The sequence below is a fragment of the Branchiostoma belcheri genome, unplaced genomic scaffold, assembly GCF_001625305.1.
Source record: "Branchiostoma belcheri isolate BF01 breed outbred unplaced genomic scaffold, Haploidv18h27 scaffold80, whole genome shotgun sequence".
Classification (NCBI taxonomy): domain Eukaryota; kingdom Metazoa; phylum Chordata; class Leptocardii; order Amphioxiformes; family Branchiostomatidae; genus Branchiostoma; species Branchiostoma belcheri.
Window position 1 is genome coordinate 556,671 of NW_017804465.1, and position 15,685 is coordinate 572,355.

The 15,685-nt window shown below is 39.5% G+C and overlaps 1 protein-coding gene across 6 annotated transcripts in view; it reads right to left on the reverse strand.

Moving 5' to 3' along the window:
- Positions 1–6,505: 6,505 nt before the first annotated feature.
- Positions 6,506–15,685, reverse strand: part of LOC109486488 (dachshund homolog 1-like) — a 52,962-nt gene continuing 43,782 nt past the window's right edge. For 4 of the 6 annotated variants that reach the window (XM_019790323.1, XM_019790322.1, XM_019790321.1 and 1 more), the window contains 2 exons: positions 9,837–9,902; positions 6,506–8,871 (listed from right to left, as the gene is read on the reverse strand). In XM_019790323.1, the coding sequence (XP_019645882.1) occupies positions 8,810–8,871; positions 9,837–9,902 (128 nt within the window). In that variant the 3' untranslated portion in view covers positions 6,506–8,809. The remainder of the gene's footprint in view (positions 8,872–9,836; positions 9,903–15,685) is intronic. The other 2 variants (XM_019790325.1, XM_019790320.1) reach the window with 1 other exon arrangement.

Genomic DNA, 15,685 nt, shown 5'->3' on the forward strand with positions numbered 1-15,685 from the left:
AGAGAGAGTAAGTTGAGAGAAAAAAATGCTGTATCTTGTACATTGAAAATGTTTTCTGTTTATAATATAAGAAGTCTACTATGGCGATGCTTATATGGGGGACGTGTGTGTACAATTAGGAAAAATCATGACAAAAGAAGAATTGTGACCTTTATTATTGCTGGACCACATGGCTAGTTATATAGCTTTTTCTGACTGCAGTTCTAAAAGTCAGAAATGATACCAGTATTTTGTAGAGTGGTGCAGTCTGAAATGTTGCATGGTGGTCTGTCTACATTTGTGTTGAAAAAAGTGGACTCTTCTTTTCATACTGAATCTGTTAATCAGTTTAGTGTCACAACAAAGATCTAGGTGAAGAATAAAAATACAAGATATTGTCACATTTATGAAGAAGAGAAATTATCTTAGAGATATAAAGCATAGTTATATAGTAAGAAAATGCGACGAAACATTGAGAGGAATTCTGTATGATATTAAAAAAGGGGAAAAGTTGAACCAAAAGGCAATACGTTGACTAGAATGCAGTCATATTAGCCTCCACCAGGCCGTCCTAGGGTGTTATGGATAGTAGGATTCGGTAAAAATGGGCAAGGTGAATATTGGCCAGGAAAGTGAGCCTGCAGTAAGGGTAACATTTTCTCATGGAAGTGCAAATGTTATGCTATGGTGGCCAAACTCCCCTGGCAAATTATTCCCCCTATTTTGCCAAGTTTATTTTTCAGCCAGCATAGTCTAGTCTGGTGGAGACAACAGTTAACGTTATGTATGGATGAACTGCAAAGTAGTGAAACAGGGATATACATGTATAAGGCAAGGGCCGGTGGAGATATGACCACAACGATATGTGGTACTAATAGAAATGTATGTTCCCTGCCCATTTTTGGTTTGTCACCAGTGAAAAGATGGTGTGCTTCATGTTGACATCATTAAAGAACAGACAAATTGGACTTGGGATGTCTTTGATTTCTTGCAATTTATGTAGTTCATACTCTACTGTAGTACTAGTTACCATGGTGACAGATGTCTGGTTCAGGTCATTGACCTTGTTAAGAGAAGGAGAAGAAGAGGAAGAAGAAACTGAGCGAAAACAATATGTTTTCATTAACATAACAATTACAGCCTGGTAGAGAAAAAGAGAACAATATACCTCTACTGAACTATAAATTATAGAGCATTGGTTTTTGTGGATTTTTAAAGCAGATCGTCTGTGTCTGAGCGCCCCTCCCCCAAAATGTTTACTGAAACATCCCCTGCAGGACGTATGTCAACATGTTCACTGGAAATGAACTGTCCCCTTTCCATGGCGGGAGATCAACCATTGTAAAATAGGGGTTGAGTGTCTCCGATGTGTCCGATTTTTTTCCGTTTTGATCAAGTTATTAAAGAGAGCCCCTCCCCAACTATACGTTGTTGTATGAACTCCATGTTGCCATTAAAAACAATTAAGTAATTTGCGTGATGAGGTTAGAATGGCATCCGATAAGAAAAAAAGACATTTACTTTTCTGTTGGCATTATACCCGTATAACAAATGGTTCGTCCCTTCCTGTGAGCGCCAATCACGTTCAAGGTTACATCTAAGAATCTTTCACTCAAAATTTTGGCGCCATTGCACCTGCTTATGTGCCTGGACCTGGTGCGTCCCGTCAGAACTGAGGTAAGAATTTTTACGGAGAAATACTAGTACCACATTATATTCAGGGTTCACCTTGTATAGTTTCTGTATATCGTTGCCAAATGTCCCCCTTTGATTTTAAGATATTTGTTACACGGTTTCCCCGATACTTTCACGATTTGTGATGCACGGTAGGATATAGGCTGACCTTACGTATGACGACATTGTCGTACATTTTTCCTGTCAGTGTTTCTCCCGCAAACGTTGTGTTTTCCCTCAAGTTTACCTCAGAATTTCCAAGCAAAATGTTCCGACGTGTAGTACTTCCACTTTTAGCTTCCTTCACTGGTGAAAAATTGAGAAATATTTGTAAAGCGGCCCTTCGTAGTTGGGCAGGCGGGATGTCATCAGCATGGTCCCGTGTGTATATGGCCGTCGTTTGGGTGGTTGGTAACAAGCCTCCAAAAATTGATATTTGTCCTCAACTTTACCTCAGAATTTTCAGACAAAATGTTCTGGCGTGTAATAATATTACTTCTAGTTTTCTTTATCTGAGAAAAAATGAGAAAAAGTGCCTCTTCGTGTGTCGGTCTGCAGCTGCCCTATAGTACAAATATCGCCGGAGTCACCACAATGAATTAGATGCCTGGTCAAATGTTCAAGAAAACTGTTATTTTTTCCTCAGGTTTACCTCAGAATTTTCCGACAAATTGCTTCGACATGTAGCTGAGTCACTTTAAGCTTTTTTTATCCGTGAAAAATTGAGAAAATTGTACCGCAGCCCTGCGTAGTTGGGCCTGCGGGAGAGATGCAGCATGGCCCTGTACGTAACGTTAGACAGAGCCCGGTGTGGATCCCAATCGTCAAAAGGTTGAGAACATTTTTTTATTTTTCCTCAAGTTTTCCTCAGAACCCTCGGAAAAAATGTTCCAACATGTAGTAGAGTCGTTTTTATCGGTGAAAAATTGAGGAAACTTGTCAATCGGTCGTGCCTGGGTCGTGCGTAGTTGGGCCGGCGGGATAACAGGTGCATGATCCCGCCTACAACGCATTACTCGGCGCGGATCGCGGGACCAGCTGAAGTTCACAAAATCTAATAAAAACCATTGTTGTGTGAATTTTACTTCACCATCTTGATAATTTTGACATTTCTTCTTTGAGTTTTGACGTGTTTGCTTTTTTGGGCTGTCATGGCTACGGGACGCCAGCGCCTTCTCGTCTGACGGAGCTGTCAATCATTGTATCTGTGTAGTTGAAATAGTTTTTACGTCGATATCATGACAAATAGTGAAGTCTTCTCACATGTTTACCTCAGAATCGCCGCCAAAAATATTCCAGAAATTACTTTTGGCACTTTTGGCTATATTTTTCGAGAAGTTTTGAGACTTTGAATTCAAACCAAAAACTTTTAGTAAACATCACCTTTTATATTTCAGATTGACTTCAGACTGTGCTGCTGCTTGGGACTTGAACTCCTGATAGATGACATTTTATTCTTTGATTCCAACTTACTAAGGATGTTGGGGCCACCAGGAATTCAGCACCAGGGACAGGAATGAAACTTTCCACGCAGTTCTACAGATTAATGCATTTTGCTGTTTCTTAGGATCTAATCCAACTTCATGTGAATTGAAGGTGTGAGGTCAACAGAGGAGCCTTTGACTGCATTATGAACTTGTTTTTGTTTCAGTCCTGCATGCAGACTACATGGGAATATTGTTTTTGCCTTCTAGTTTTCCTAGGTTGAACAGAGCTGCCCTGTTCCTCCCAGCAGTGCTCCAAAGGAGCATCAGCTGGCTAACTTAGCAACTTTTCTATTCCAGTTCTCTCTCTTTGTTGTACATGTAGTTTTGAAGGCCACACTCAAAGCTGAGTTGTCATCCTTTTAATGTTCTTTGTGTGACCTCTTTCTCCTTTTCTCTGTATCAGGACCACACTCAAATTTGAGTGGTCGGCTATCTTTGTCTTTGTGTCTGAGTAAACTTCCTGCAGGAAAAGTCTTGCTAAGACAGAGGGATGACAAGCAGCCGTGGTTCCTGACTACTAGAAGCAGAGCAGAAGCTGGGCCCCTGAGACTTCATGGTAAAGATTCACTCAAATCTATCCCTCTTTTGTTGTATCTGTTCTCTCATCCTTCTCACATTCTCTACTTTCTTCCTCCTCAAATCTCTTCCTGGCCAACTTTTTCACATTCACTGTAGATCTATTACAACAGTAAGTCCAATTTAATCTCTTTTTATTATATGTCCTTGTAGATGTAAGACAATTTGTCATTTTAAGTATGTTTAGATCAAACATGTTTTTAAAAGAAGACGATGATTGAAATGTGTTTTGTGCTTTCAGATGAGGTTTTGGTGACCACTGAGACTGATGCCATTGATGTCACTGATCCTGGCTACTTTTAAGGAAAAAAAAAGCAAACATGGAGAAAAAGCAGACAACTAGTCAAATGGTATTTGTATAATATCCTTTTTTTGCTAATGGTATAGATTAATTAAGTAAGGGTGGGGGATCTGAGCCAAGCTCTACTTTGGTTCTTTTTTTTTTTTTTATTTCCTTCAGAATTCACCTCAAAAACAAGGCTCGTGAGAGCCACTTACGTGTTTTGGGTTACAGTGATGACTGCGTGGTCAGATATTTGGTCACCCTTGATTTAAACCATTGGAGGTTGTAATTAGCGGTGAAACATTCATGGGGAAGCTTGTTCCACAGTGAAGTGGTTCTGGGGAAGAAACTGTCAGCATGAAATTTTCTCTTGACTGATGGACTATTGAGGAAGAAAGGGTGATTTTCTGCTGTTGAGGTGACTAAGCGTGTTCTTGCAGAGAATGTTCTGAGTGGGGGTACGAGGGAGTGAAGTTCCCTCGTACCCCCTCGTTCCCTCGTAAGCTTCGCTTACTAAATGAGTTAATTGTAGGGAACCTTTTGGAAAATAAAGTGCCTTGTGACAACTGAATCTCAAATAACATAAAACAAAAGTAGTGGGCTTTTGGGATCACAAGTGAAGCTCTTTTAGCCCAACCAGAGTAAATTTTCTTCATTGATGTCTTGGCTGCTTTTGGCTGCCTTCATCAGGGTTGGTGAAGAAATTGACTTTGGTTGTGCTGAGAGAACTTTACTTGTTCTTGGGTAGAATTGCTAAGACTTAGTAGTAGTAAGCCACTGCTCCTGAGCTCAAGAAGGATGATGACATCATCGGCATCAATGGACCACCAGAGACAGAGATATATGAACTAGCTGAAGGCCTCAGGCACATGACTGTATTAGATTTAACTTGCAAGTGACAATGATTTTTTCTCACTCTCATCTTGTAATCGAGCAGATGAGACATTGAATGGAACAGTGTTATGTCTGTTACCAAACCATCTTGTAAGGAGAAGATGGAACACTGACTGAGAAATGATTTCATCCATCTAATGGTATTAAGAAATAAAAAAGAAAAAAAAAGATGGAACAGTTTTAGGACTTTTAATCACCATCATGTAAGAGAAATGATGAATGAAATGAGAATTTCTTTTATCCATCTTGTATGTGAAAACTTGGACAAGTAACTGTTTCATCCATCTTAGTACAAAGATGGATTTTATTTTCACCGTCTTGTAAGAGAAAAGGCGGACAGTAATGATCCTGTGGACTGCAGCCATTCCTGGAGATGCTCAACACACAAGACTACGACTACCAAGGACACCAGTGCACTCATTGAAAAAAGATTCTGAATAAAGATTTTTTAATAAAGACTGAATATTTACTGTGATCAAAGGTTCTGAATAAGGTGATTCTTCACCTTGTACAAGCAATTTACGGAAATTAAGATTGAACAAGCTTAAGTGCTTGAATTTGTTAATTAAAGTTACAAGGCAGTACTTCCACGTGCCTTTTACCTGCTCTCTGAGTTCACATGCACTTAGACTTTAGATCAGGACCCAGAAATAAGGTGAGTTAAATACCAAATTAGAGCAGGGACATAGTTAGTAGTCAAAGTGTGTGATGATTCAGAGAGCAAGTCTTGGTTCACAAATTTATGGGGTCAAGCACAAAATGTCTTTTTTCAAAAAATGTATAATATAAACACAAGGCACACCCTAAATTTTAGCAAGTCAACGATCTCAAGAGGACACCTGTTTTTATGTCAAGCCACTATCAAGATGCCAGAGGTGAGCCATGTAATTAAGGACTGCATGCGTTACTAACATGCGATTTTTATCCTCATATTAAAAGGGGGTTCTTTGCTAACCTTCTATATAGAAGCATCTGGGTTTAGGGCCAAACCATCTTTTGTGTTTGTCTACCCTATGATGGGAAGGGAACTGGGGTCCTTGCAAACGGAACCATATAGTTCCGTAAAACGTGATTTACAGTGCCACAACTAAAAATTATATTGATTTTTTTCAAAAATTCCTAGCAAAAGACAAAACAGACAACATCACATCTATCAAAGTAAAATACTTTTATTTGGAGAAACTTACTTTAAATCAACACTTTTGATTACAATATGTGGATCATCTGAAATGAACGACCTGTCCGACAAACTCTTACATTACAAACTCTCATGATCACATTAATGCCAGCTGGTGTACAGAAATTCTTCCAAATTATTCGTTCACGTGTGTATGAGAGGTAGACTAGAACATGGGGACCCCTAAACATGTTGCAAACCCCAAAAAAAGCAATAACATCCAGAAGGCTTTTCTTAAGGGTTACGGGTAGTTAAATTTGGTCGGCTGTTTCGCTGGTGTTCAGGAGTAGGACAGCGGCGTCGGGAGTCAAATTTGTCTCAAATTTAACTCAAATTCGATTTGAACCTAGTCAACAATTGGCTAGCAAGGGTAACATTTCCCTTTGGAAAATAAAAACACCTGCACTGGCAAATTATTCTCCCTATTTGGCTAAATTTTTGGGTTGCAACAATGCTTGGGAGCCATAACTAAAAACAACAGTATTTGGAACAAGACAGTGCTTTTACTGCTATATTTCAGACTAGCCCAGATCTGTTGTATCTGGCAACAGTGCAATTTTATTTGCAAACAACATTTCAATGAAATCAACATGTAAACAAAAATCAAACAACATCTGACCTAAATGACACCATTTGCTCACATCTGATTGGTTAACAGTAGCCAGTTCATGAAAGTTTTCTAATTTCACTACATTTACAAGCTGAGGAAGAATATACAAGAACTTTACAAACATACGTATAAAGCACACAGTGTAGGATAGCACGACAGTTTCCTATTTACAAACAAGGCTTATGATTTTCCTTCTTACATTCTTCAACATACGGTAACTGCCTTTTTCCTCATCCACGCAAGAAAGTAGTCAAACCTGTAGTCACCACTCAAGCGACTTGACAAAAGAGGTTATAATAGGCCATACATACATGTACAATGTAGATGGGTTTCTTAAAATAATGCTAACACAGTAGTACTGCTTCTATGACAGTACTGACACCCCTACATGTATGTTCCAACAATATTGAGGTTGAAGGTTGTCGGAACATGGGGGTGTTGAAACATATAGAGGGGTGTCACTTTTTTACGAAACACAGTAACACTGTTTTTACGCTGAGTTGACTAGAACCAAGAACCTTCTAGAATTTGATTGCTTTTGTGTCATTCTTTCAACCTCCCAGTCTAAGGACATCTGAACATAAAGGAGACTTAGAAATATCCGAAAACGATACATGTTACAAATATTAACACATTAATACTGACTGGCAATGCTTTCTATGGCTCCACATGGGGGGTGTTACCAGTAACCAGAGACAATATATGTACAAAAAAACATCATGCTCTTTTTTTATTTTACATTTACAAACACATTGTACATTTTACAAGTCACATAAAAACATTTTTCATCTACTACTTTATTGGACAAGTCCACTACTTTCCTATCACATCTTATCAAAAGTTCTTCAGTTTAGGTTATCGTCTGCCTAGCTATGTAAGACATTCAACAACATCTAAAAGAGCCAAATATCGGCTTTGCTATCATGTTTTCAGGACAAATACCAATATATGTTTGCTTTAAAATGGAGGGGCAGAAAAATATAACTCCTATGTTTTTCCCTCTCCGTTAAAAGCCAGTAGTTGTGTCACAAGTAACAGCCTACAGAATACAACCACATTTACAACTGTACAAGTCTGAAGTCGACCAAGGACGACAAACAAAGCAAAGAAACCGGCCCCTTCGTTTGCTTGTTTCTCATCTTAGTAAGACCAATTTTCTCCGATGCCTGAGTTTTCACCCACTGCATAAAAAGTCATTGCTTCTTTCAGATAAATAGAAAAGAACGAGCTGTAGTATCTTTGGTGTAAAATGTTTGAGTAGCCATATTATGCTGATCATGGTTTGTGCTAACAGGCTGTAGTTCTAACTCCTGCTGATAGATGGCGCTTTTGTGCCAATGCTTTGACTACTCTTGCACTGGGCAGCATGATATTTCCAACTTGGTACATTTTTTTCACACTCATTATTACACATGTCTAGAAATGGCCTATTTACAATATCTAGCCACTTGAACAATAATATATGAAGTCAACTGTACATGTAGTTTGTTAGATTTACCACAAAACAATTTATCCCAATATTTGCTACTCCCACAAAAGATCATTCTGTTTGGGTTTGGTGTTAGGTCCTTCCATATAATAGCAGAATACATGTATTTCAAATATGTGAACATGCATATCCTGAGTGGAGAGTGAAGATTGCTGATGCTGTGGCTGTTGTGGTCTCTACGCGTTGAAAAGCACAGAGTTCTTGAAATAAAGTCGTGCATCTGAAAGAAGAACAATTGAGCACATATGAAGGACAAAGATCTATGTCTGCATGGAAAGTTGCTGGATCCTGTCTGAAGAGTTTGCACAGAAGTACAAGGTTTCAGATTTGGGGGCATTTGATTCTGTTTTGGAATACACGTACATGTACAAATGTTTCTAGACTTTCTTCAGCCTACACTCAAATTATGTAACAAACGACTAAATCAATTGTGGGCTATTCAATCTTGTTCCCCTTCTTCTTTTCCAGTTCCAATAATCCCTAAATTTGAAATCAATTCAAAATCAATCTGAAATCTACCACTTAGGGGGCAGATCTTGTAAAATACTGTAAGAATGTGCAAACTTTTCAGACATTTTCGTGGAAGGTTGAGACCTCATCCTTTAAGACAGTACAAGCTTTAAGAAGGACCCAAGTTTCTTCACTCGGATGAGCTGACGAGGGATGACCAAGAGGAAAGGTTCTTGAAGTACAGCTGTGCATCTGGAAACACAAAAGCACCTTTGGCTGCTTGCACATCTACAAACACTGAGTGACTGAAATTTGGAAAGGAATTCTCCAGATTATCAAATGGTCCCAGTTGGGAAGTCCTCCATTTACTAGATGCGTATTTCTAGGTCATTGAAAGATATCTACATGTAGTTATGTAAATACATGTATCTGACCTTTAGAATGTGATACAGATTGCAAATTTCTGGCCCCTTTCCAAATTTTTCAGTAACCAGCTTCGAATTTATGTGTGGCAAATGTCTGTTGTAAAGACATGCAGAGCATGATTCTGGTCTTTCACAATACATCCTTGATTAGGATTAGAGTCAATTGTGTAATCAGCACTGTTTGTCTTGTGTTAGATGTCATTATAATCCATTACTGCTTAATTAGGACTGCACAACACAATACAGCTTCATGGAAGAAGCTGATACATGTAGGTCACTGAAAATCAAGTCTGAATGCTAAACAAAAAGAATGTAAAAACTACTAAAAACTTTATTTGTTACTGTAGCTCAAATGAACTCAATGAACAGTTGAGCTACTCTTTCCACTGGTTGTGACAAAGAAGATGCACACGATAAACAGCACTATAGTTCATTGTACTGGGGAAACTCCCCTAGCATTTTTCGACAAACCTGGCATCCAGGCTATGACCCGATTTACAAAAACTGTGTAAGCACATGAACATATAAAAATGCGAACATCAAATTTTCCATGCGTGTAAATCAGCCTGCTCTAATGTATATCAAAAACATACATTCAGATCGTACACCAGCCGTCAAAGTAATGTACATTGTCAATCTGAACATATGTTCTTGACGTACATCAAAGCAGGCTGCACACTGACGTACATGGTTTTCGTGCGCTCACATGCGTAAGCTGTTTCCGTACCATCAGGTTTTGCCCGTGTGTAAAATGTTTCTTAGTAGAAGAAGATGCAAAAATGTATTTCCCACCTTGTAGTTTTCTCTCTGCATCTGTCCTGGCATTCCTCTCCACCTCCAGCTCTTGTGAGAGGCTTTCTGTAATCATAGCAACACAGCAACGTCAGGATCGAACATTTCTGGGTATCACAGTTCTGATTTCTACATAATTGGGACATTACAGTTCACATGAGTTGTCTTCCAAAGACGAGATACTAAAGATGTAGTTAAAAGTTCTTTAAAAGTGACACAAGGTTCAGACTTCAAACGCTTGCTTTTCTCATAGAGTGTGTAGAGATGGCATTTGTTCAGAAGCCCTTAAGTCAGTTCACTTTTGGGAAAATATCAAGGGCACAAAACTATGTCACTGTTACAGCTAAAGCATCACAACTTGTCCCAAAGCTTCAGGTTTCCCAAAAGCTTTATAGATTTATCATAGATTCATAATAGACAGTGTGGAAATAGTATTTTTTAATTAGGAGCACAAAGAGCAGGCCAGTTCATTTTTGTAAAAAAAAGCAAGGGAACAAAACTATGTCAATTGTAGACAGTGTTACAGCTAAAGCATCACGACTTGTCCCCAAAGCTTCTCCAAACACCTTTGCGGGTGCATTACAGACTGAATGGAGGTGGTATTTACTCTGCAGCTGAGTAAACCTTGGCTGCAACATGAGGTTGAGTTGTTGTTGGAGCCGGGAGAGTGGAGACCACTCCAGGATGGGGTAAGCCTCAGCAGCGTATTTACTCTACAATTAGGGCGGATTGGTACTCTGTCGACCTCTCCGACCGTGAGGTTTCAATGGGCCCCATTAGTTTGGAGAAAGGGCAGCGAGAGAAAGATGAGTAAAGCCTATTCTGCAAGCAGAGGTTTGGCCTCCCTGCACCAATGAGTAAGAGAATACTAGCAAGAAAAGCCAGCGTAAAGAGCTGACCGGTCAAAAGTGGAGCTGAGAAAAAGTTAGTAATACAATTTGGGGGGATCATCTGTCAGAATAGATGGTCCAACCACGTACATACATTTTCTCCTTTTTTAATGTTTTTTCTTTTCTTTCTTAAGCTACGAAAGGGGTGTAAAGAACTTCAACTTATTTTCCAAGCAGTGGTTTCAACTGGGGTTTTGTTCATAGAGGTAGGCCAATGAAAGAAACCCCAGCCATTACACTGTGCTTGTCCCTACACAGAAACCATTACTTGGTACTTGAAGCATCAATAATGCAAAGAAAGGACAATGTCTCTACTACTACTACTGGCAAGAATGGAAAGTGAAAGAAAAAGATGAAGGTACAAGACATCCATCAGGAAGAAAACTGCAGGTTGCAGAATATCAGCTGCAGACAAAGCTTCCTCCACATACTGAACAACATAAATCAACAATTTTCCTCCATCCCACCAATAACGCCACAAATTCCCACCAAATCCTACCCCGCTATCGGACATGTTGAAAAGTACCACTACAAATGTACCAAACACGACCTTGGATGTTTAGGCCTCCTAAGGGCTTAGTCCTGATCCCCCTACCCATAATCCAACTGCAGCCAAGATGTCTGCCCGATACCCACCCAATATGTCAGGCTGAGTTCCGCCACAAACCAAATCAAACCCAGGTTAACCGAGATCAAATGCTCTTCATGGAATGGACAATAAACCAATATGGGTGATAACATCAGCTTATTTGGTTCCATCCTACAAGCGCGCAGACAGCTAGGATTCAGCCAACCTTGCTCCGCCACCAAAGCGGACTTTAAAACATGCACCATGCTCAGCTACGCAAAGTGTGTAAAGCTAGGAGGGATTGTATCTGCTTTTGATATCTGTCCATAAAAACCTGATATGTCAAGATAATAAATCCTGTTAATGTGTTTGGCATAAATTTCTTCTGTAGGCTGCCATAGATGTATATAACTAGTGAGAGTGACAGCATAGAAAATAGGTCAGCATAGAAAACACAGCTGTATCTGAGGTACATGACGTGTACATACAAGTACATGGCAAGTACATGCGCTGTATTAGAATTGTGATGCTGACATTGTGAATACACATTGAGGTTCCCAAATGTATTAACTCTGTACCCCTGAAATGGTTACACCTATATGTTTTGACAACTTCACCTAATGAGATGTTCTGACAACCCTATAATGCCTCTACCAGGCTTCCATGCTAGCTGGAAAGATTAGAAATTGTCTGTATGAACATAGCGGCAAACTGTACTCCTCCCTTGATGTGTTATCTGTCTATTTGGTCAGTTTCTAGTCTTTTCAGTTGTGGGGGGGATAGGCTTCTAGTTGGTCTAGGCCCCATAACCAATACAAATTTGTCACCAAATGGCTAACCTTAGCAGAACGATGTTAAAGAGCACCTGCCAAAATACAGACTGCACCTGTCTAAACAACACAGGTGGCAGGAAAGCTCCCCTGTCATCCCCTCACACAAGGCCACTCACTGTTAAACCCTAAGGATATGGCAGCACCACTTCAAGTAACTCACAACAACTCCTTCAACTTCTCCCAGACCTGTTACACTTCTATCAGGACACTTAGAGAGGGGTCAAAAGGCAAGGCAGGGGTAATGGGAAGTCATTGATCACTGAAGAAGTCTGTAATGTTACCCTGACATCTCAAGACATTTCCAGCCAAGTCTGGGGCCAAAACTCATGAAATCATAATCAAGACCAGGTCAGTACTTTTACTCCTCCCTCGGACAAGGAATGTAAGGTCACCTGGGAGGTCAAACAAACAAATAACTTTCTCTTTTTGCGATTACCTTGCTACAAACATCACAGGCTTTCGATTTCTTTTGACATTTACAAATTATGCTCAACTTAATTAGATTTTTGACCTATTATACTGCCTGTGGAGCCATTTATTATCAGTCAAATGTAATCAAAGTCATTATGACTGCAGATACATGTGGGAAGATGTAATAAGAACATCTGTCAATCATTCTGCAAATGTAAAGTACACTTCAATGCCACACTTGAAGGAAAGGTGACCTAGGTCGTAGGTCAGTCACCAATAGCCCTGAGAAAGTTCTAAGAGAGATCAGTGTCGCTTGGGCATGTGGTGTCAATTTTTGCCCAATAACTTAAATTAATCCATAAAATATGATGTATATTTTGCATTTTTGTGATTTGAAAACAACTTATCTATCAGAAAAACATGTTATGCAGTCCTCAGTACGGTTTTAAAGTTGATGATCTTCAACTTCTTGGGTGTCAAGTAACATGTGCATGTTCAAAGATCAGACAATTGAAAAAAGCATTAATATTCGTACAAATTACAAACCTGGACCACCCAAACTATTCTTTCCCAGTGCTTCAATTCCTTCAAAACATTTATCCAATTATCTAAACAAAAAAAGTTGCATTTCTGGGTTTCAAAGTTGATAAAGGAATGAAGTCACAAGTTGGATTTCAACTGTATCCACAGATCTTCGTAGTGACCTTTAACAGTAAGGTTCACCTTGACCTATGGCTTGAGTTGAAACCTGTGTTGGTAACACCCACCTCACCTGTCAGGAAACAGACAACACAGCATCCATCTTACATTTTCGGTAAAGCCTTAGCCTTCTCAAGCTTACTTCATCTCATGTTTAGAGTTTAGACCATCTCTAGGAATATCGACATGTTTGCCTGCCTTTTGCAATTGGTTTGTTGTGGACTGCATGAGCCACACTTTTTTACTCTGTTGGTTTTCTGGAAAAAAATGCCTAAAAAGCATAATGAAAACAAAGCCTGAGAAGCAGGTTTAACCTGCTGTCATTTTTATGGGGTGAAGACAGTCATATTCCAAGTTTTCCTCCCTGCCTTCTGCTTTAATAATGTATTGTCTATATTGTCTATGATGCTTGCTATATTGTCTTTTTCTTACATGCTAGAGAACCAAGGAAATTAATTGATGTAGCCACATATGTGCTAATTGTTTTCTATATCTTGCACGTCCTGCATTTTAGAATTCCAAATACAGACTGTTGGCTTTGTTTTAGGTTGCTCAAGTTATCACGACCACAGGTGTATGGCTTTGTGTCACCAACTTTGTGGTGTGTTTGGGGCTTTTGTTTTTCAAGTTCAGATCTGTATTTTCTTTCAAACAATCCCTTGATACGAGGCTTTAATACTGTACACCCTAGAGTACAAATGTATTTGAAAGACAAACCAAACTAGCAGATTACGGTATGTCTTCAAAACACGTCTAAAAGAAACCAAAATCTCACATTTGCTTGGAGATTAGGTTTAGCGGCCTTCAATTTTCACCAGGGTAGAGGGTTTCATCCTGTGGGTCAGGGGTCAAACCTTTAATATCTGTTGACCTTCCAAACAGATGCAGATATTAGGCAGAGGTACGATCCTTCATCACTGGCCTATGCAGGGATTAGCCGGTTACGGTCCGTCTCATATGCAGATGGTCGGATTTAAGCCCCAGGAAGAGAGCAGACAGACAGTAGGTGTCAGGACTGGAGATCTCGACCCAGTGGTTTTGTTTAGAAAAAGATGGGACGAATTAAACTGGGAGCACTGGTCAGTTTCAGTTCGGAATGCTGTCTTTTTCCAACTTACAAGTTCCGTTGTTTGATAGAAACCATACATTTTGAGTTGTTACAATAAAAGTTTGATACATCATTTGAAAGGTCATTCTTTGCGACATATCATGGTGCATTGTATATCAACTTTGTTACTCCTACTAAATAGAAAAATATTGGTTCAACTTTTGTTAGACATAGAAATCCATAATTACTAAGTGTGTTTTTAGATTTAAATTGACAGGATCCCGGACTTGGAGTAATTCACTATTTGCTTGTACGACTTCTTCGCTTTCAGTAATTTAATGAACATGGTGGGATATGATACGGTACTTTGTTATTTGATATATTGTCGAATAGCCTCTCATTCCATTTCGCTGTAATCAGTACTTCTCGCTAATGTAGTTTCCACTGTCTCATCAGCCTTGGTGTTTGTGTGGGCTCGTTTCTCACTGTCAAAATCTCCCCCCACACACAGTCACACCTCGCAAACACACTAACCCTCCAGCCTTCCAGCACGAATAACGCACAAGACAAATACACCCTTTCTCCTTATCTTAAAGCGGAGATTTGATACCTTTTCCTGATATCTGTGGTAGGTAGAATAATGGCCCGGATTACCAGAACAACCAGAAAGTAGCAGCGGATTCGATACCCGCCTCAGAATTCAATTTACCAACCCACTGCCTGGCACCATCACCAAATAAGACCATTTGTCTTTTTCTCCAGAGTTATTTATACACAAGCCTCATAACTGCTACACCTGATACTACACCAGTGGTGATATTGTGATCTAGGTGGTTCGTAACAGGGATAGTCTGTCTCTGATGTGGTTCTTATTGTGCTACTTCCGTAACCTTAAAAGCTTATCTCCAAACTGTTAGCGTAATGCTGTCTTAAATGGATTCGAATCGAATAACGGAGGATTTTTGTGATGTGTTCTGAGAGGAAAAAGGCACAGAATGTCATTGTGACATTCACGACATCTCCTTCAAAATGTACTGCATTTGTCTGTGTTCTAAATTTCACAACACTTTACGGCCTCTGTGATTGGGAAAAGATTTATATCAACACTGTTTCTAAAGTGAACTTCCTCAACTTCAAGTTTCAGTGCTTTTTTGTAAGAGTTTTTTTTCTGCCTCCTGTATAGTTCTGTAGCTCCTGAAACTTTGAAAGGGTTGTAGGGTTGTAGAGGTATAGTAGGTATAAGCTGCATAAGACCATACTTTAAGGTTTCATCCACTCACACCAAGGACTACTCCTTTGGATAAGTGATGTGAGACCTTTAACATGCTAGTGGTGTGGCTCTCCTCTAACACAGGGCCTCTGCTTCACGTCCCAGATAGGAAATGGAATCTGATGTAAAG